We start from the raw sequence: 22,994 nt of genomic DNA, 5'->3' as shown, positions 1-22,994 counted from the left end.
TCTGGTGGTCTGAGCAGCACACAAAGAAATCATGCAGAAGAAGTAAAAAGTAAGTACAATTGTATTTATATAGCACCTTTCTAGATAAAAAGATCACAAAGTGCAGTAGTAAAAATCATCTGCGGACATGCATATGTTATGATTCAGTGTTGTGGTTGTTTGTGACTCCTCCCACCAGAGGATTGCTCTGGGTTTTCCCTCTTTTCTCTCTCAGGCACGGACACCTGGGTGTGGCTTACTGGAGTCCAGTGCCTGCTGAGTCCTTGGGTGCTCCATGATTGGGTAATTAGTTGATCACCTTTCACCTTTCACGGTTGGTGCGTGAGTGGGGCCAATTTCTTGTTGCACCCCTAGAACGTCACACATATTTATCATACGTATCACCTTGTTAAGCTCAACTGTAAAATTTGAAGTTATAACTTACAGACTCTATAATAATAACTTGCATCATCTTAAACACTAGAGGATGACGAGGCGTCATATCAGTTACCTAACAAATAAACGGGGCTTGTTAGGGGTGATAACTCCCCCGTCCTGGCTCTGCCTTGCTGTAGCATGTGTGTTGCACCTCATCAATCTGTAAGCATGGGAGCAGTCCCTTAGGGGAAGGTGTAGCTGGATTTGATGCCCCAGGGGGGAATTGAACTTATGACTTCTGCTCCAAAGGTGTGTAGTCGTACCACTACAGGCTCTTATATTTTATGATTAACTCTGCATCAACTTTTGTTCTTCAGTTGCAACTACTCAATGAGAAAAGACTGTAAAGTCCTCAAAGTCGGCGAACATTTGAATTTATTTCAAAAAAAACTGTAAAGAGGAAAGAGACGCGGGAGTTTGCTGAGATATTTATTTACACATTTAACTAGTGGCCATTATATGAAAAGATTTATTTTTTACAGTGTATTTACAGCACCTGTAAGGCATTATGGAACAAAAGAAAACTGTACATTAAAATATTAAAATCTGACAGTAAAACAGAAACAAGCTGAATGGATTTACATGAAAGTATAAAACAAGTTAAAAAGAAGGAATACGCTGAAGAGTCAGAGGGGACACTATCGAGTCTCATCTGAACGTTTGTTAGCAATCTGGAGTGATGTGATCAACCTGCTGAGGATTATGGGTAATGAAACTGCACAAACAACGTCTCTATTGCACTTTTGTTTCATTCAGCTCTGAATATTTAACTGCTTTTCACTTGCATATTTAATTGATAACTTCCTTTATTTAAATCAAAACTAAATCCATTAATACAACTTTCCTCTGATTTGTTTTCACACATTTGTTTTGTGTTGAGTTAAAAATGACCAGAAGTTTCTATCGAGCCCAAAAACCTGAATGAGGTTGGATTCAGATCGTGTTCGGGACAACCTCGGCTGTCAGAATAATACGGAGATGTTACATGATGAATAAACACTTACATGGCAAAGCAAGAACGGGGTGATTATCGGACAGTTTGGAGAAAATTGCAAAAGCAGACAAAAGACATTAATAAAAATGTTTAAAATGTAAAATGTTTAAAAAGGTTTAATTTTTAAAAGAACCAAAAGAATCGAGGGGCTGGGCGAATCCTGATGTAGTTTGAACATTAAAGTTGTAAATTTACAAGATAAAAACAAACAAAAACAAAACAAATACGTGTCATTGAATCTCAAACGAGAGGAATTAATGTAAAAGTAGAAGAAAAGTTCATTAACAGGCTTTGAGTGCAGCTTTGTTACTGAGTGTGTTTAAAGTGTAGAAAAAACAAGTTTGTCTTCAAAAAGTGCCTTTAAAAAAAAAAAAAAATCAGAAAACTGGAGTTTTTAATGTGTTCTTTGTTTGTTTAAAAGAAAATAAATAAAACAAAAACATCAAAAGTATTTTGGAGAAGAACTAATCTGAGAACAATGAGAAAAATAATCGTTAGAAATATAAACAGATTTTCAGTAAATCTGCTGGAAAACTCATCAAATTCTAATGATGATGAATTCTGGACAGACCTGCTATAAATAAAGTTCCAGATTCAAATTTCAACACGCATTAACCTGGTGTTGCGTCTTCTGCAGACGAATAATAACAATAATAGTAACAACTAGAAATGAATGTTTTTACCTTTTGGGTGCTTCGCTTTGCTTCACTGTGAAAAAAACTAAATGCTGGATGATCGTGTGTTTAAAAATAATAAATCATGACTCTGTTTCCAGCCGTGTTTAATGAAGCGCTTCGTTAACACTTTGGTCGAGTTTTATTTTGAAAGGCGGTGACACTTCCTGGGTTGTAAGGCTCGGTGGAAGGTAACAGACATTTTAAAGGGACGGTCTGTAGTTTTCCTGAAGGAAACACTAATTGCATTTTTAACTTTTTAAACATAATTTTTGCAGATGTTTTAATGAACACTGATCATAAGTGTCTGTGGAGAATTCAGGTGTTACACAGGTGTGACGCTGACACAGTCACCAGAGAAGAAGAAGCAACAACCCTGAAGTTTGGAAACGACCTCCATCTTTACCACCTCAGAAATACTGATTAGCTGGTGGCTGTAAAGGACATGAACCATTTCCTCATCCGGGGATCTTCGTCGTCTCTGGTGAGTTTTCAGCTTTAAATGGAAAGAGTGGCGGCCTGTGCATTCGCTGCAGGCTGAGTGGAGACTTCCTCAGTAGTGCTTGTCGGTAGTTTGATGGTCATGGCGAGGTGGGCGTTGCATTTATTTTGAGCCCTAAATCATTCACTGCTGATCGGTGCAGAGGACTATAGAGCGAGCTCTTTACAAAAACAAAGCTTCATTTTCTTGCTGCACTTCCTCTAACGCCCACTAGGGGCTCCAACAGCAGCCGTAGACTCCCAGGTTAAAACATCGAACGTCACAGCAGAGACAAATGTTTACCGCCTGATACAAAGAATAGTTTATAGATCAGCAACTGATTAAAATTCATCTGTTGAGATTGCTTAACTTTATTATTACATCCATGAATTATATAAAAGTCTGGCAGCACAAAACAGAGTTCACTCTATAGTCCAGTATATTTTTGAAACACATTTTATCTTGATTTTATTTTTTGGCACATATTTCCATCATTGCCCGTCTCACAGGAGGTGGTGACCTCTGGCTGCCTTTAATCGGCTGTGCAAACACATCAGGCTGATGTAGTGAGTGGAAATCAAAGAAGTGTTTCCATGAGCTCAAGGAGCAACAAAGAGTGTAGAAACTTGTAGAGACGCTGCTGATCTGCTCGTTATTGTAGCGCTGTTGTGTTTTTAGTGACGGCTGTGAGTGCGAAGCTTTGTTCAGTCAGTGTGTTGGTAACGTCTGCATCCTCAGATTAGTGTTACTCTTCTGTGTAAAAAGTAATTAATATCCAAAAACAATCATTTTTCACTAAAAATACCACAAACTCCTTTGCCTGTTATTTCAGGACGACGCTGTTGTGTTATGTTTGTTTGCTCTGGCAGACGGAACGACATGGAGGAGGTGGAGCAAAGGTGGTGACGGTGGGTTGCAAAGTGGCTTGCAGTTGCCTGTAGGCAGGCTAAAGCAGCAGTAACTCGATTTTTGAGCAGACTTTTGTTTTTGAAAGAAAACGAGTAATATAAGAAAAAATAAATAAAAATTGCTTTCATTATCCCGTTGGAGTGTTGGTGCGAGCAGCTTCAAACAGTCTAAAAGTCGGCAGAGTTTTCAGTCTCGAGGGGCTGGAAGCAAGTTTTTTTTCCCCTCTGGCATCTATGTAGACCAAACGGTTGATCCACAGAAAATCAGAACGTACGATCGAATTCATCCAAAACAAGAGATGACAAAGAAACACTGCAAATTTGGGAGGATGTTTGCTTTAAAAGGAAATAATGTTTTCAAGGATCTTCTGGGAGTGAACAGCAATACCTCTGGTCTCGGTTTTAGGCCTCCGGGTTCAAACACGCTGCTTGCATACATGCTGCAGTTTCTTCTGTTAACTTCAAATTTTATAGCTAAGTTTTAATAAACAAGCAAGAAATAATCTAATGCAAAGCCTATAAAAGCGTCATTTTTCAAGCCTGAACTACTAAAAGCTAAAAGCCGCGGCCGTAGACCTGGAGGCCTCACTGTGGGGCTTAAATGCTGCGTGATAAAGTGCTCTGAATGGAAATCTAGATCTGGGAAACGCTGGCTTTAAAACCCCGATGGCCCCATTTGTCAGCACAAACATTTACGCTCTACCCAAAATGGTTTTTGTGGATATTTTAAGCCAAATTACGTCAAATACTAACACGAATGTCCTTTTAAATTCTTGCTTAAACACCAGCACTAATATTCCCACCTTTAGAATATATTTAGAAGTATTAAACACTTAAGTGGAATCATTATCTTAACGTTTAAAAAAACAAACAAACTCTTTCACCATCTGCTCGTCCTTAAAGGGCCAGTTCAGCCCTGGTTTCCTTCGAGTGACTGGTGTGAGCGCTCTAACTTCACAGATAAAGATAAAGGCTGCCTTCTCTTGAACACGAATCGAATGAATGAGCCAGAAAACAGCAGGCGGTTGCTTCTTCCACCAAACGAGGGAGTTCAGGATCTTGTGCACAAGTGACGGGAACACGGAGCGTGAGGTGGAGAGAGTGCGGCGTCAGAAGGTGACGCTTTGAATTTGCCGTCAGCTCTCAGTCCCAGGAGCTCTGGGCGTCTGGTCAGGACTATCGTCTATAAGTCTTTTTCTAAAAATCATGACCGACTTAATCACAAAAATCCACAAACCTTGTGCGTGGGACCAGTGGACGAGTTTGAACGTAACAAAAGTCGAGCGCAGCCGATCAGACGAGGCTCAGCGTTGATGTTAAAGGTTAGCACGGATGCCGTCCCTCTTTGCTCCGTGCTGCTCGGTTACAGCTTCCTGTCACACACTGCACTCTAGTGGTGGTTGCTAGGTAACATCTACAGGCTCTAATAAAACACGTTAGTTTTTTAATGAAGGGCAGCAGCGTCAAACCACATCGTTGGCCGGCTGACTTGGGAGTGTGGGCAGGTGATGTCACCTGTAGGTTGTTTGCTGATTGGTTCTGGTACAATGACTGCTGTCTGCTGTTCAGCGGGGCGCTAAGCTAACGGACCGACACGCGACAGATCGATACTTCCTTCTGCACAGATCCTGAAACATGCTCACAGTGAGTTTGGCTACATGAATCCTTTTTTAAGGAAGGTGGTCTTGATTCCCAGAACGACAGAATTATATTAAAAATGCTTTTTGATTTTAGTTCTGAGAAGGCAGCAGATATCTCCCAAACTTGGCAGCTCCCACCAAAACTGGTGACAGAGAAGCAGCGAGTAAACTGCAACACTTTAGTTTTACTTCCACCCAAATCTCCCGTGTTGTGAGTTTGTTTTGCTAGCAGATTAAAGTAGTGCAGACTGCCGTCATTCTTGAAGCTAATATTACAACAAAAGCAGCAAAGTAAAAGAGTGTTTGTGAACTCGAACCACAAGGACTCACATTAATAAGTGAACCACAGAGGACATTTCTGAAGCCTTGAGAAACTCATTAGCACCTACAGTTAGATTTAGAGTCTTGGAGAATTACGCAGGGCGTGACGCTCGGTGTTAGCGCCGTCTCGACCTGGAGGAGCCAAACGATGGCCGAGTCGGACTGCTTTTAGGTTTTCTTCCCAGCCGCCTGTGACTCCCCAGCTGTGGAACACAATCTGTGAGAAATTCTGACTGGCAGCTGAAGATCAGGAGTAACCGAACGCTTCTGGTCCCAGCAGAGGTTTCAGGAATCGCCGGAGCTGCCGCTTCCTTTCCCAAGACTGGTCAGCGGCTCCGCCCCCACCTCCACGGCTGCCTCGTCTTCACTTCAAGCTTCGTAGCTGAGCCCAGGACTGAGTTTAGCTTCAGGCTACGCAGCTTCAAGATACACAACTAGCCTCTGTGGTTGGCGTCAGCGGCGGCAGGGGGAGCTAGCGCGAGCTCCGACATCCCCGAAGCCAGACGTTAGTTTGAGTACAGCTGGAGTTAGCGTCGGGGTTAGCTTCTCAAAGCTGGACTCGTGTTTTTATCCGCCTCTTTATTTCCGTCCTTCATCAAGGCAGAAAACACCTGGAAGGAAACACAGCTGTTAGCTTTTTTTCTGCGAGTGAGCTGCGCCGCCCTCGCCCTGCGCTCTGACCGTGAGCCTGACCTGAGCCCAGCGGCGGTTCCTGCTGATCATGTGCGTGCTGGCCATGGCGTTGAAGAGCGTGTGCGACTGCAGGTCCTCCGGCAGGCGCGTGAGGAACTGCGCGATGTGGATGAAGTCCATCTGCAGCAGGACTTCCTCGTACAGATGCAGGATGCCCAGACCCGTCCGGAATAAGCTCTCCTCGCCGTCCCGGCAAAAGACGTCCCACACCCGGCACGCCACGTCCAGAGGGAGTGACTTACTGTACAGAGTGAAGATCCTGCAGGGAGACAGACATGCTGAGTGAAATCTGCAGGCGTATGAAGATGAAACACCAACTCAAGGCGGGTTATGAAAGATCGGCATGGAAATATGCACCGCTAAAACCAAATCAACGCAAACAGCTTCTGCATGACTCTGTGGTGACCTGCAGTGACCTTTGTTACGTGGGTCACCTGCTCAACCAGGTGAGCTACATCCAAAGTCTTTTTTTTTAAGACAAATGAACTTTAAGGCATTTTTAAGTCGATAAATCTTACTGACAATCTAATCTGTGTTAAACATCTGAAAGATTTGCTGTAAATTTCTAACAGAAAAAAATCAGCTTGGCTGCTTTTTTCTTCAGTTGTATTAACTCACCAGTCAATCAGATAGAGGTCAGGGGTCAGGCTGTTGGTCTGGAAGTGGCTGAAGAGACGAGGAAGATTCTCCTCGAAGAAAATCTCAAAGGCTGCAAAATACTTCAACATCTGTCAGAAACGGAGAGAACAAAGAGGAAAAGGTTTTAAATGTTCACAGTGATTTGTGTAAAAGTAAAAATCTTTTACTCACAAACCAACTCTGAGTTCTTCAGGAGGTTTCTGAGTTTTCCCTCCTCCCTCTTACGAAATATCACAAAGACTGCGTACCAGTTCGTGGTCGACTCTGAAGAAGGCCATCTGACAGGGTTTATTGAGCAGGTTGGCAAAGGTGATGAAGGCCTCGGCCTCCTCCAGGTTGAGGATGAGCACAGCAGCGATGAAGGACATGCCCTGCACCTGAAAGTCCACAGACGCTTTGGTTTCGGATCAGTCTTAACGAGACACTGAATGATTTTTAAATATTCGGTAACAGCTGCCATAATGCTTTTACTCACATAGCCAATGTCAGGCCTGTAACACGTGTAGGCACCCAGCACGCTGTGGAGGAGGTCGTGGTACGGACCGCCCTGCAGGAGGAAGACACAGCAGACATTCATGTGAGACACAGATGTGATTGACCTGCTGGCTGTTTGTTGCAGGCAGACTGAAGAACCTCGGGACAAAAACACCCACACAGACGTCACAAGTCCAAAAACAAATGTCTGAAAATCCGACCAAATTCTTTTCTCATCGTTGCAGAAATCAAACTGCTGCATTTGCTGCTGCAGTGCTGCAAACCTGAATGGTCCTCTGCCTGTTATCTGTGTTTACCTTCTGGAAGATGAAGAGCGAGGGGAAGGTTCTGGAGATGTCTAGTTTGATGAGATCCAGGCTGGACTCTCTGTCAGCCAGAGATGCTCCTCCATCTAACGGGAGAAACACACAGAAGTAGTTTTCAGTCGCTGAAACTGGAGCTGTGAGGGTCAAAGAGAGGAGGGGCGTCGTACCGCTCTCGCTGTCGTTCACCGAGCTGGTCTCGCTGTAACTCCTCCACTTCTCTTTGGCTCTGGAGAGGAAGATCTCATAGAGCTCTGCAGCGAGACAAACACCCATCAATCAGAAAATTAGACTCAATCGGCAACTTTTAAAGGTTAGAGTTAGAGTTTTTATGCAAATCCATCATTTTGAATCTCTTTGAGCCTCAGTCACAGTTTTGTGTGCAGAACTATTTTTTACCATGCAATCAAAATTCTCGTTAGATTCATTAAAAGTGTGCAACGCCCAGCTGTGTTCTTCCCACTGTGCAAATGTTTGTGAACCAGAATCTAAACTGACTGTCTCTGCACGCCTCCATCTCTCCATATAAGAGAGCACAGATTAGGGTTCCTGTGGGACTCATGGTGGTTTAAATAAACAGCTGCAGTCACTGCCGCATTTAAAAATGTACTTAATATTTAACAGAAGTGTCAAACGAGTGTCCAGGATCGCGTGTTTGTACCTGGTGTGATGTTCAGCTCGTTGCCGATAGCGAGGCTCCAAACTCTTCCTCTGACGCTGGGGGGAAGGCCCTGCCACCACAGCTCTCTGACCCGCCTCGTTCCCTTCCTGCACACACACAATGCATTAAATAAAGACAAGCACCCGCGCGCGCACACACACAGCGGTGGAGACGTACATGGAGTCCCAGTGAGGCAGGATCTCGGTGTTCCAGATGACCATGGCGTTGGAGATGCTGTCCTCCTGCCGGTGTCTCTCCTTCATCTGACGCTTCTTCCTCTGGGCTTCTTTCAGCTCTGAAGGAGACGCAACAGCACGAGCCAATCAAATCCAAGAACAGCACCAGCCAGTGACATCAATACATCTGTGTGTGAGTGTGAGTACCTCTCCTCTTGGCTCCTGCCACCATCTCCTCGTACTCCAGCTTGTGTCTCTGAGTTTCCTCCGTAGATTTAGCCGGCAGGTTCCTGAAGGACAGACAGACGAGCTCTCAGCCAGCTGGAAAGCTTGTTGGGGTTTTCTGGTTTTACTTCCTGTCAGGTGATCACACACAGCGGCTCTGTCTCTCTGTGACAGTGACCTCATCCTGAAGTGTTTCTGCTGCGAGGATCGCCTCGCATCCCCCTCACTCAGGGAAAAACTCATTAATCTGACATTTTACACCAGTTTGACTCTAATGTAAAACTGTTAGCTCATCTTTGTTCACCACAGAGGGACAAAGAACAATAAAGACTGATATTAACCCTTTGATAAAAAAGCTTCAGTGTTTTCACTGCATTGCACAGTCGAACCTCCGACTTCCACATACAGGCAGGAAAAATAGTCATGGAGGACCACGTGTGGTCTTCCAATGCAAATCCATATCCAAGCATGTGTTACTGATACACACACATGTATGTGATGGAAATATTCGGCCCTTTCATTTGCTTTTCACAAAAATAAAACATGTCATTCACTGACTCAGGTGTCTGTTTCTGCAGCTATGAAACATTGAAATATAACATTTTAATCTGCAAGTGCATTCAGCAACATTCTGCCAATAATAATAATAATAACAACAACCAGTTCCAGCTGGTTCCAGAGAATAAAGACCAGCAGCAACTTGACTTCCCAACACCGCTGAGCCCAAAGTTGGAAACATTGAGTCAGAAGCTGCAGCTGAGGTGAGAAACAAACCAGCACCAATGCAGGCTGGTTTTCAAACACTCCAGAGTGTACTGGTAAAAAGATCGGCACCAGCACGGATACCCTACACCGCTCGGCTCACAGTTGGAACCATTGAGCTTAAACGTGGGACTAACACAAAATCACCTGTTTGCAGATGCACTCGCTTCAGAAGTACACACATCAGCAGGTTTATGACTTTTCCAACACCACAGCGTGTAATCTAGAACCAGCTGCAGTCTTTTCCACCACAGGCACAAAAGCACATTCTTAAAACTGCATTTTTAAAGCCACCACAGAACTTACGAAGGGCGGTCCTCCAAGATGAGAGCCGTGGTGGAAAGAGGTTCAAACTCCAGGTTTTTCCTCCTCCCTGCAAGCAGGGGCCGCTGAGGACACGAGGGCACGCTGGAGTCCTTCATCGGCTCCTGCTGAGGAGACTAAAGAAAGAAACAGATATCATGTAGTACACATGTAGTACAGCATCGCTCTCAGAGGAATAATTACACCTGAACATCAACTCAACAGGGTGTTTTTGGCAGTTACACAAATTCAGAGCCGTCTCACATCTTTTTCAGTTCCCACAGTCCTCACTGAGCTGTGGGTGTTTAAAGTTTTATTTTCCTGAGCTGTAAAAGCGCCACACAGAGAACATCATAAAAAGCCATTCCACCTTATACACAGATAAACATCTGCCTCCAGCTCAGTTTCATTCTTCTCTGAGACCCAAAAAACTGCTTTTGCAAAGGTCTGATCATTTCAAGTGTCAGAGGGACAGGTCGGGCGAGCTTTGGAGACAAAGGTAGAGAAGCTGAGAGGGTTTGCACATGTGCAGAAGAGGGAGAGTGGATTTACTGGACAGATGATGATGGAGCCGCCAAGCGGGAGGAAAGGAGGAAGAGCTCAGAGAAGATGGATGTGGTGAAGCAGGACATGCAGAGGGTTGGTAGCAGAGGAGGATGCTGGGATAGGGTGAGATGGAGGCACATGGTGGAGATCACTCTCCACTAATTGATCTTAGAACTGAAAAAGCTTCTTGGATGAGAGGTGGAAGAAACGTAAAGATGGTGCTTTTCTTTCCACAATTCTCTCGAGTACAAACGGAAGTAAAAGCATCGTTTCTGAATTTAGTAAAAATGTTTGTAACAGATTATTTGCAGTTTCAGAATAAACAGAGCGTTCGTTCATCAGCTTAAGCACAGAGAATCACTCTGTGTGTGTGTGTGTGTGTGTGTGTGTGTGTGTGGCCCGTACAATAAACCGTTTATCCACAGGAGCAGGACAGCTGTGGGGTCAACAGAACAACACGTCTTTCATCAGCTGGTTTCAGGCGTGAATGCCGCCAGCAGGGGGAGACAGAGGTCGCCCTCTGAGGCTGCTCTGTCATCAGATTCAACATGAAGTGAGAGTCATAAAAAGATACGCATCAGGTGACCGTCCTGGTGATTTCCAAAGAGCCGAGATATAAAAACACGGAGCTGAGGAAACACTGACGTGAAACATGCTGCTCACCTTTCCTTTACATTACAGCAACGTGCATATTATGGTTTGTTAGACAGACTGTAAATAAAAGATGCATGCAGCCACAGTGACATCACACCCACTGGTTTGTGCCTCCACATTTAAAAGCATCCATGTTAGCAAGCAGAAGTGATGTATTTGGATGAGAGCGTTTACGTTAGCAGCTAGCTGGACTCTACAGAACTACAAATGAGGAACTCAGACAGATAAGATCCTTCAACCTCCGCAAAGGTGATTTCCTAATCCTGCGATACTGACGATCAGGAGATCAGACAGTGGGTCTGCTGCAGGTCGAGTGTCTGTGTGAGCACAGAAAAGCTCCACGTAATCATGGGATTTATGTCTGAGGAGAGTTTTTACGAGCAGTAAAAATCCAGATGCTGCAGAGCAGAGAGGAGCTGCATCTGCACACACGTGTTTACCAGCTTGATGCTAACGCTGTTAGCCTGCCTGTGTTTATGTACAACACGATGTCTGTAAAATGATGTAGTGTGCTGGGCAACATCCACACGTACACAGCCTGAAGCTGCGGAGGCAGATGATGATCACACACACACACGCAGACACACACCAGCCTCCTCCTCTGGTTGAGTTTAATTACATACATTTTCACATCAGTTTGCCGGATAAAAAACTACGTCACACTTGGCGGGATTTTCTTTGCTGCCATAGTAACATGGAGCATGACTGTGTGACCTCTGACCTTTGATTGGAGCTTTAAAGGTATTTTGCCAACAGCTGCTGGCCTCTACCCTCGCTCTGCTCACATGACGGCAGCAGCAGTCAGATGATTCATCGGGAAAAGAGTTGGCCAGATGTGGCCTGGCTCAGGCTAGCTGACACGTCAGACACAAAGCTGCTGGAGGAGGAGGAGGAGGAAGGCTGACTTCACTTAAACTGTTTCCTTTCAATAGTGCAGAAGGACAGCTCTGAAGCTGCCAAATGATGCTAACTGTTAACTGATGGTTTAATCATGGTTTGGCTCCTTAAATAAGACTCCAGTAAATCCAGCCCGGTGCAGCTCTGCAGTCTCTGTACCAGAAAGCAGGGAGACATTCACATTGCGACTGTCACAGTCTGCTGCGTGCTCCATAGCACAGATGTTGTTGGGACATCTTCCTGCTGCAGCGATATTTCAGACAATAGTGTGTTTGTCCAGCTCGGTGGAAACAGTCCTGGCTTTCAGGTTTGGCTGTTTCCTGTTTCAGTGTAAATGGTAAATGGACTGGTTCTTAAATAGCACTTTTCTACTCTTCTGAGCACTCAAAGCACTTTACATAACTTGTTCATTCACCCAGTCACACCAGCACATTTTTTGCTTTCTCACTAACATTCACACACACATTCATACTCCGATGGATGGATCGGAGAGCAATTTGGGGTTAGTATCTTGCCCAAGGATATTTGCCATGCAGACTAGGAATCAAACCACCAACTAGTGTCACAATGGCTTCATGCACAAAGCCAGATCCCACAGAGAAAGTGCTTTCCCACTTTGGTTTGGTAGAACGTGCATGAAAAAGCTTTGCAACCTGTGGTAAACAAGCCGGAGCAAAAACTCCATCCAGCATCGACTGGACTTCAGCGTAGCTGCATGGGAGGAAAAACCCCAGCAGGTGTTCCAGTTAAAGATCTCTGAATGTGACTGCTGAGAGCTGCTTCACAGCTTCTTCAATTTAAACAAAATAAAAAAGTTTAACTTTGCTCAAGTGCATAAATAAAGCAGAAAGTGCATGGGATGGGACTGCAGGCGCAGTGTTCATGGCTCTATTTTCCAACAGCAAGCAGGCAGCAACCCCCAGGACAGCTCCAGAGTGCAGTTCCTCTAACATCCACTAGGGGCTGGCTCCAGAAGTCCTGCAAAGAAACTGTTCTGGTCTCTATAGGTGACTTCTGCTTAATAACAACTGTACCGAGGGTACGGTTATATCTCACCTGTTTAAACTGCATTACAGCTAAAAGTTTGCATTATTAGGGGGCGTGGCCTCTTTGACTAACAGGTGGGTATAGCTGCTAGCTGCCTGCTAGACTTTACCTCAGCTAATTCGCAGGTGAGTTGCAGCACTTTGCAGTCTGTTTACGTTTATAAATTGGATGTCAGTTATTTGCAGATGATTAGTTCTTACCTCACAGTGTGAAGCTTATTTCCCCTCTCTGTGCTGGAGGCAACATTTACATGAAGACATTCAGAATTCACTGACGAGGCTTCAAACTCTGACTTGAACATGAACACGTACAGTCTGCAGCCTGCCCTGAGAAAATGCAGTGCTCGTGTTCCCACAACGCAAACGGTTCAGAAAAACGTAAAATCTCAATAACTGATGAAGAAAAGGTGCCGACAGAAGGAAAGAGGACAACTGAGTTTGCAGGTGGACACAGCTGGGTGTGCTTTAAAATAATCAGCGTTTTTGTTAAGACCTCGAGTGGACATGGAGGACACACAGCGAGTAACGCTGAAAGCAAACAGAGCCTTTATTGTGCCTGCGGAGCTCGTTTAACGCCTCGCCCTCAGTTTCTGAGTCCTGAGGCTTCTACCTTCCACTGTTTATCTGATTTTCTAACATAGCAGCTCATGTTTCTGCTCAGATGATTCACCCAGGAGAGTTTCATGCCCTTATAAAGGACCGACTGTGGCTGGGAGCAGATTAAACACCCTGGGCGGAGGAGGAGGAGGATGATGATGATGATATGATTGTGTGTGTTTAAAGAGCCAACCTGCTCCGCGGTCGGCGTGGAGGCGAGGTCTTTGCTCGTATCGCCTTCTCTGGCTGCTGTCTTGCCAAACAGTCGCCACCCTGCTGAGCTGTGAGACGTCGCTTTGGGCTCTTTGGGTTTCCTAGAAAACAGGCTCCTGAAAGAGAGCACAGACTGAGCTTAGCAAACATGTATCAGAGTCAACAGGAAGGAAATAAACTTCATCTCTCAAAATCATATGAAGGACAAGCAAAACGTTACAAATAAAACGTCTCTTCATTATTAAGTATAAGAGTTTTTATGCATTAGCTGATGTATTTTAATAAACTTATAAAATGTTACAGATTTTCTTATTATTATCAACTTGTGTATAAACTCGTTTTATTTCACTTCCCTAATTTACAGTTTTGACCTCATATTTTTGTGTATTTTCTTGTTTGTTTCTTTGCTTATTTCTGCTTCATTTTGCAAATTCAAAGGGTGACAAGAGGTCAGAGTGTTGCCTCGACGACAGAGATGGTGTCTTCTAATCAGGAGGGAAAATAAATGAATGAATAAAATTAACTTTACATTTGATGCCTTTTCACAGTTTCCTTTACAGTTTTATTTAGTAATTGTAATCATTTTAGACATTTCACTAATCTACCTTAGAAACTAATAAAATGAATCATCACTAATATTAAACACAAAAGTAGAACATCATTAATGTAAAATGTGACATTGCTTCTGTACCTATTTACCTTTTTATTAATTGTTTATTTATTCGTTTTAGCTCCACACTAGTCTGATGACCTGTTCAGGGTGTGCACTGCTTTATGCGATAGGCTCCATAAATCAGTCAGAAGGAATCCTGGTATCGAACACAGATAAAAAGGAGACCTTTCATTTGCTCCAACTTGTCCTGAGCAGCACCTGCTCCGCATGTTGATATGAGTCGTGAAAGCTGGCACCGTTTGAAATAATCAGAAACCAGATCAAAGATGCAGACTATCGATGCTGCTTTCTGCTCCGCTGCATCTGACAGATCCCATCATAGCGACGCTCCACGTTAGCCAGACTTTGGCTTTAGATTGTGAAGTTTAGTTTTTAACTGAGCATTAATATTTTTCAGCACTGAAAACTTAATGTGCTGTAATTATGAAGTCATGAATATAAACAAACCGCACCCCCTACATATCTGAGGGCCTGTAACTCTGCAGATATTCATGAAGGTCAGATTCTGCATGGCGTCATTAAATGTACTAAAGTCAGTGTATAAAACTCTGCTCATCCTCACACAGGTTACATGGTCAGTGTCCCTCTGACCTCCTTCAGTGTGCTGATAAAACGTCTTCCCCTTAAAGTGTTTCCTGTAAGCGCTCCCTATCACTCAGACATTTCAACACACTGGCAGGTTCCCATTTCATTAGAAGTCCAGCCATCTGTGAAGAATGTAAACTCTGGTCAGAAAAGCTGCAGAGGCCGATTTCAGTTCCTCAAACAAACGAGGAAAGACACGCAGCAAAGACGTAATGCGGTAAATGCTGCAGCTACAGCAGTTTTTTAAGATGATGCCAAAGGAAAAAAGACTGTTTAGGAAAAGCTGCCATATCGACAGTTTTCATTGGGAGAGTCTGCTGGTCAGCCGGCGGGAAGAGAACAAACAGACACGTATATGCATGGGAGCCGGCTCCGAGGAGACGGCAGAGCAAATATTATCCCACCTCGCGCTCTGCAGGTCAAGTTTGTTCACAGCTTCAAAGACCCACACGCTGCATCTGCTGCAGCTCAGCTGTCTGTGCACCACTGCAGCAGCTGAAAAGAATAAGCGGAGCCACGATCGCCGTGTGCCTACACTTTCATTCACTTTGATTACAGAAAACTTGGCTCTTTCTCCCTCAGCTGAGATAAATGCTATTGCTGAAGCGTCTGTGGCTCATTCAAAACTTTCAGTCATTTAAAAGGTAATAAAAGGTAATTGTAGACTTAAGTGCAATTAAAACTAGATTATTTTCTTCTCGGTGTAAGCGACAGTGTTTTAGCAGTTCTGTGATATAAAATCCTTGTTTTTATTATTTTAATGCCAAAATGACAGATAAACACAACTTTATAACTGATGGAAAAACTCCACTATCACACTGATGTCAGTTTTAAAACCAAACAAACTCGTAGATGCTGACAGACTTTGGTTAAAAACTGAACTGTGTGTTGATCTTCTTCCTCTCTTGCGGCTGCAGTTGTAACAAGTGAGAGAAACTCCAGAAATAGAAAAAGGAGAAGTTGCTTTCTCACTAACAGCAGAGGCTCTTTATCTGAGCAACAATGTGACTCTGGTGTAATTACAGAAGAAAGAAGATCACAAACACAAAGAAAGTGAAATGTTCATTCACAGCGTCCTGCCAGGATTCTCCAAACCGCCGAGGAGTGCGCACATTAATCATGCAGAAGAAGAAATGCAGCAGGTTAGACTGTCACTGCTCCTTCCTCAGAAGAACAGCTGACGCGTAGCTTTGTGCTGGTTACATCAAACTGTCCCTCAGATCAGAAGCCTCGTTTAAAGCTGTGGCTGCTGTGACGTTCAGCCTCTGTGGGTGTTTATGTGTGATAAGACCTAACCTCAGTGTTTCACACACAAACTTCAGTAGTGGGAGCCATTCAAGTATCAATTTGTGTTTATTTTGACAGAAATAATCCCAGACTCTTGACTTCCTGTTCCACAGGGCGCTCTCCCGAGCTTGTCCTGACTGATCTAGAAGTCAGAAGCTGTAGAAGAGAATTCAGTAAATTGTGGGGTAAACATTATTCTGAGACAAACCTAACCAAGCAGTTTTTGTAGCGTAAACTTTGCTCTGTTCTGTTGATCTGCTGCAAGCTGCAGCCTGAAGCAGATGGCCTGGATGTGCTGGGAGTCACTGACGGGAGGCGCAGCTGTTTATCATCTATTATCTATTCCTGCAAAAGTATACGAGGGTCTTTTTATGACTTTGTTTTTAAAAGACACCGTGCTGCCATCACAAATAGAGCGCAACTCTGTGTGAAACACTGAGGCTGCACTACACACTGCATTAATAATTAACTGCAGAGGTGAGCACATCTAACGAAGACCTTAAATAATTAAAGGCTGGTTCGGTGTTATTCCAACAGCTGATTAGAAGCAGGACGTGAGCACAAAGCTGTGCATGTTCAGAGCTGCAGTTCCACTTGTTGTTTAATCTTGGGCTCTTTCATAGTTTAAATGAATCTTTCATTTAAGCCACCTTTCTTCTGATTGGCTGCCCCTCACAAACAGAAGGTTTGAGTGGGAAAACACCAACTAAAACTGACCCAGACGCACGTGTACATAAGCTTAACTTTAACATCCACCTCTGGAAGAGGAGGTGGGTGACAGGAAATAAGGAACAGCACAGGTCCACTTTAAAGTAGCACTGCTGCCTGTATGTGACCCTGGCTGACCTGCCTGAGCTCTGTGGGCCACACGGCCAGAGTGGAGTTTTTCCAGCCGGGCTGTTTTCCCCTTGGCCTTCCTCCTCCGTCTGTCTGGATTTCCTCTGAGACGCTGTGACATTCAAGCCAGCTGCAGGGCTCGCATCCAACCCAAAAAACCAGCCCAGACCCAGATGCAGATTTAACAAACATAAATTTTCCTGCACCTGCCAGTCAGGGACTGTTTTTGCTTCATTAGTCAAACAGAGAAAAATCCAACGCTCAAGTTTCTGAATGCGACCAAACTTTAGGGAAACTCTCTGCTGCTGCATTTCTCTCTTTTTCACTTCCTTGTGTGGCTCAGAGGAACGTTGGAGCTCTTCCAGTAACTATCAACGTAATATAACATCTTTATTCTGCTGCTGGAGTCACTGTTCAAGTCACGAGGGAGGAAATCATGCAGTCAGTTCAGGATGAAACAAAGCAATCCTCCTTTACAGCACAATAAAAACAGGAAACCGAACTTCACCTGCAGCCTTATCTGCTCAAAGCAATTATAAGTAACTGTAGAAGGAAAATATCTGCAGCATATTAAATCATGTGAACTGAGTGCAGCCTCGTGCCCCCAGAGATTCAATTCCACGGTTATCATTCTGATGTTTCGGCCTGCTCTCGTGGAAAAATGCAGAATAGTGATGGAAAATGATCCCATCTGTTCATGCATGCAAAATGTCCTGGTGTTTTTTTTCCTAAAATCACAAACAATCAGAGTAGTTTCGGCACCAGAACTTCAATAAATACTGAATTAGTGCATCTTAGTGTTAAAGTCATATGAAGCAGAGATGATGTGCTCTGTGTGGGACTGTGGTCTCTGGTGCGAGGGGCAGAGTGGACGGCTGGTTTCAATGAGTCACACCGGTCGATGAACAACAACAAAAAGCCACGATGATTGTTTTTGCCATTTACAGACGACTTCAAGCAAATATGAACTCAACGTGGAGCAGCAATGGTCATGATTTCAGATCATAACCCTAAAGCACCAACACTGAAGTGAGGTTAGCTGTTCCAACAGGAAAGACAAATGAAGCCAAAGAGAACGACGGCACTCACAAAGTTCAGCAAAACAAACTAAAACTGGGCTGTTAGATAAACCGAGCCATGTCCCGGAGCGCCCGGCGGGTTTCCACCGCTGCCGAGGATCCTTTGACTAACGAGGTTATGGATGAGCACATATCCGCCAGCAGATCAATCTCCAACCTTGAGACTTCAAGTTTGCTTTCTGCTTTCTGTTTGGGTGCTCTGGGTTAATCATCAGTTACCGACAGAGCGTCTCTTCCGTACTCTCAAACAGATACTGCGCACACCTGCATCCACACTTCCTGGCTCTGACTGAGCAGTAATCAATGAGCGCGGCACCAGACCGCACCGAGCATGATTAAAATCAGCAGGGCTCAGCATCGGGACCAAATTAGCAGGGTCTGGATGTCCTAACCACCTGCGGTGTTGTGGTTACAGCGGACAAACAAGAAAACTGACTCCAGACCAAATCTAATCAGTCGAATGACAAAAAACGGACCGCATTTCAGGCAAAGATACAAACTTAGGCGTTCTCAGCTCTGAACAAACAGCCCTTCAGCTATCAGCCTGCAGGAGGCCGCTGCTTTCAGGTCCTCACCCAACCTGCTCTCCTCTGATTTCTGAGAAGGCCCTGTGTGCTTCCTGTTGAACTGCAGACAATCTGATAAATGTAATAGTTTCTTGTCTGAAGACTGACTCCAACAACTGAGGAATTCTGTCAAGTATTTGACTGGAAATTTGACTTTTAATGCAAAGCACGAGTGTGTACTTTCAGCTGTTACAAAACAGGAAGAGATGCACTACAATAAAAAAAGATTGCACATAGCAGGAGTAGGTGATAAGGACCAGAACAGAATACAGAACATAGAGTGGGACTTTACAAACAGCTGACTGAAATAAAATGCAAAAAAAAATGATTTCAGTGTTCGTATGCTGCATATTTAAAGGTGGATGCTGCGTTTTCAGTGCTTCACTCTGACGAGGATGTGAAGCCATCACATTCCACCAGACTCCATTCACAAAAACGGGAATTTTACCTCCAAAAATGTGTGAGATTGTTGTCTAATCGCCTTTGGTTTTTAAAACAAACAAACTCTTGTTTCCTGTGAAATAAAATGATCATTTTTTGTCAGGAGTCTGGTAGAGCTGAAAAGAACGACTCCTTTCCCAGCACGCCATTTCTGCAAATTAACTCTCTTTGTTGCTTTATTCAAAATTTTAACATTTAATCAACATATACCTTCAAACTTTGACTTATTACTTGTCGCAGGACCAGTGCCGTCTCCCTTTAAGAGAAGACGGACAACACTTTACGTCATGCAACATAAAACCGCATTATCTGATTTTATATCTCATTTGAAATGTCGTGTTTAGTCCCGTCAGCTAACATTATCCAGTCCAACAACAGGAGGTTACTTGTATATTTGCTAAGAGGGTCTGTGTGGCGTGTATGCGAAATGACGCCATCAATCTGTCATCTCAAAACGAGACAAAGCAGGAGGAGGGCGTTTCCCTCTGTTTCATTGGGAATATGGAGAGCGCCCACTTCCCTCGGCCTGGGGCTCATGCAATCATTGAAGATCGACTCGACTCTTTCTTGGAACAACAAGAACCAAATTAAAATGACCAAAGAACGGCCATCTTGGTTTGAATAAATAAAAGACCGAAACAAAGCAATCAAATTCAGGATGCACTCAATAGCAGGCTCATAATGGACCAACAGGTGGAGATAACACAGATTCACACAGGTTATGAACTAGCGTTGCTTTTTAGCACCAACACTGTAGGAGTGAAACCTCACAGGTCACTGAGTCACTGCCCTGTTTATGTGGCAAAGAGTGAGACGGAGACAGCGCTGTCCCTGCGTCAGGACGGCAGCAAAATCATCACAAAGTCATCAACAATCTGAAAATAATCCAGTAACCCACAGCTCAAATATCTCCAGCTTTGCTCTTATATGTTTGGAGGTTTTGTACATTAAGAGCTAAAGCTTAGTAATTCAGCCTCTCCTTCATTTATTCACCTTCTCTTTTGCTTCAGCGTGACTCGCTTCTTTGGTTAAAAAGGGGAAATGTGTTCCTGTGTTGCTGCTCTGCTGCCTTAATTCTAGCACAGAGGCTAAAAAGCTCCATCTAAACAGCCCAGACTGTGTTTCAAAGCCTTTTAGTTCAACCACCTGTGCGTGTGGGGTTTATTCAAAGTCGATGTGACACGTCTAAAAATCAGCTTTTCAGGAACTGAGAGCATGTAATCTCCTTCGTGCCTGATCAGCACACAGTCACAGCATCTGGGCAGCTGCACGGTGGTTACACGGCGTGATCAATCGCCTCTAATGGCTGAAACTGCTCCGGGAAAAGAGCAAAGGGAGCGGTGAAGCCCCGGGGAAAGAGGCAGCGCTGAGTCGATGCTCGCCGATGCCTGCTGTGTCACACATACAGAACTGAGATGTGATTAACGTGCAGGGTTTTACAGTGTTACAGGCCCCAGACAGCAGCTCTGAGAGGTCGTCTGTTTAATACAATAAGTGACCTTTAATGTGGAAAGGTGGAGCGAGAAGAGTAGGCGGAGTCAGCTGCTGGATGCAAGGATGCATCTTCATCACCGAGCATTTAAATCTGTACATCATGAGCTTTATTTCCTAAAATCTGCATTTGGAAGCACAAATTAATAAAAGTGTGTTTTATATTTTTCAGCCTTATGTTGTTTATTTCCATGAATCTTAAGGACAGATAAGTAAATAAAAGAAGGTATTTCCTATACGGAAAATGTCTTTTAATAACGCTAACTAAAGTCCAATCAGCTTTTAAATCTTTATTTTTTTCTGTTTGAATCTTTAAATTATGAGCTTCTTTACTAAAATAATTGAGCCTGGATTGACTGAGAATTAAAACCTTGTATTTTATCCTTTTCAGTTGTCTTCATGTTGTTTACTTATATTTTAATACAGTAGTAAGACTAAAGCCTTAAGACCATATGAGGAGGGAGGGGGTCCTTGGGAGTTAGCACGTGCACTCTTTATTGCCCCGCAGACCACGTGATCATTTTACCTGGTGAAGAAATCTGCGATGCCGAACCTCTTTGGCATCTGCTTGGGGTCCGAGCTGTCCTGGTTCAGGTCCGGGAGCGTGTCCGGAGCGCTCTGCCGGCGACCCGCCTCCAAAACGCCCCTCAGGTCTTCGTCGTACCCTTCAAAATAAAAGCCCCCATCCTCCTCATCCTCTGGGGACAGCGGGGTGGCGTCACAGCTGAGGGACACGGCCACGTTGGGGTTAGTCCTCAGACTCTGCGGCCTGACGGGAGGTGAGCTGGGGTCGCTGAAACCCTCCTCATCGTCCTCCACCTCCTCTTCATCCCTGGTGTTGCGCTCAGAGAGCGGGCTGCCACTGGATGAAGGGCAGGGAGAGGGGGATTTGGCACTTAATCCAGGGGACCCTACCCTCTTCTCATGCCTAGACTTCGATTTAAACTGACAGTCAGGGGTGTTTTCAGGTGAGCAGCCCGAGTCCAGGTCCTGGTCATGTGTGTGGAAACCCCCGTTGGCCACTTTCACTTCTTCACAGTCGCAAACGCAAAGCTGCTGGGTGGGAAATAACCCTGCCTCCCCCTCACAGCTGTCAGCAGCCCCGTTGGGCATGTTTACCCCCGCGGTGCAGGCGCAGTTCCGCCGGTGCTCCCTCACCGCGCATGCCAGCTCATGGCCAGGCAGAGCAGTCCTGATACACCCGCCTCCTGTGGCCTCTCCCCCCGGGCTATCACAGTCTGAATCCAGGGCTTCTTCTTTGCTGTCCCCCCGCATCTTCTCCACTGAGAGCACAGCTGGACAGGAAGCAGCTGTGGTGCCCTCAAGGCCAATCCCTCCTCCTAATTCCAACTCGACCACCGACAGCTCCTCCTCAGTGAACCCGTTCAGGCCACTGTGGTCCCCGCAGACCCCGGAAACCTGGCCGGGGAACAGCCTCTCCAGCATTATCTTCCCTTTCAAGGAGGCGTCAGTGTTTACATCCCTGCCGAGGCCGGTGAAAGCCTTCCCAGCGTCTTGCACCGCGCTGACCCCGGCTAGCAGCGCGATGCTGCGGTCTCTGAGTGCTGATTTCCCCGCTCCGCCACCTCTTTCTCCCTCTTCGTTCTCGTTCAAGTCGACTCCGAACGACCCTCCGTTCTCCCTCACAGTCTCCATGACTTCTCAGTCCCACAAGCGAGCCTCTGCCGCGGGCGTAAACTCCTGCAACGAGTCCCCCTGCCAGGTGGGCCGAGCTCCGCAGCAGCAGGTTTTGTTGTTCTTGGAGGAAGGGGCTACCTGCATTTTCAGAGCCGGTTTAACGCTACCTGACACACACCCGGCGCAACATTTCCGTCTCAGGTGTTTAATGCAGACAAAGGAACGCTTCACGGCCGCTTTCTTGCGTCGCCACCGGGCAGAAGATTAATTAAATCCCCCAACTGTTAGCTAGTCGCAGCAGCAGCGGCATCCCGGCCACAGTCCAGCGCCATCTTGAAAATTCCCCAACAATGACGTCATTCACCACAACTGTGTTTTGATTCGCTGAAGAGGTTTACAGTGACACCCTGTGGTCAATCTGTGTAACTGCACCTCAAACCTTTGTTGACCCCATTCAAAAAAAGACACAAACACTCAAACACACTCAGAGTTATTACAGTTAACGAATACTAATCTGAAGACTAGACTGGAAAAAATTTAGTTCAATTTTTGTTTATATAGCACTAAATCACAACAACAACTGTCTCAAGACGTTATATTAATACAAAGATGGAGAAAACCTGTAATCAGATGATCACCATTTGAGCAAGCGCCTGGCAGAACTATGCTCTGTGTGCTTTTAACAATCTAGAAAAAAACTGAAATTATACTATTCGAGAAATGAGCTTTTGTCATTGTGGTCAAATTTATCAA

General features: G+C 44.8%; 1 protein-coding gene across 1 annotated transcript; it reads right to left on the bottom strand.

Moving 5' to 3' along the window:
* Positions 1–870: 870 nt before the first annotated feature.
* On the bottom strand, positions 871–22,586 carry LOC120734902 (TBC1 domain family member 12-like). Its single transcript, XM_040034010.1, has 13 exons — positions 21,130–22,586; positions 13,625–13,760; positions 9,695–9,828; positions 8,609–8,691; positions 8,403–8,520; positions 8,226–8,332; positions 7,735–7,818; positions 7,559–7,653; positions 7,243–7,314; positions 7,016–7,144; positions 6,747–6,856; positions 6,129–6,387; positions 871–6,046 (listed from the first exon to the last, which is right to left on the bottom strand). The coding sequence occupies exons 1-13, from the start codon at positions 22,257–22,259 to the stop codon at positions 5,975–5,977; spliced, it is 2,529 nt and encodes an 842-aa protein (XP_039889944.1). The 5' UTR covers positions 22,260–22,586; the 3' UTR covers positions 871–5,974.
* Between the last annotated feature and the right edge of the window lie 408 nt (positions 22,587–22,994).

Source organism: Simochromis diagramma, unplaced genomic scaffold (assembly GCF_900408965.1).
Source record: "Simochromis diagramma unplaced genomic scaffold, fSimDia1.1 OVJJ01000176.1, whole genome shotgun sequence".
Lineage (NCBI taxonomy): Eukaryota > Metazoa > Chordata > Actinopteri > Cichliformes > Cichlidae > Simochromis > Simochromis diagramma.
The sequence above is the reverse complement of the archived record's forward strand: the minus strand, read 5'-3'. Positions and strand labels throughout refer to the sequence as shown.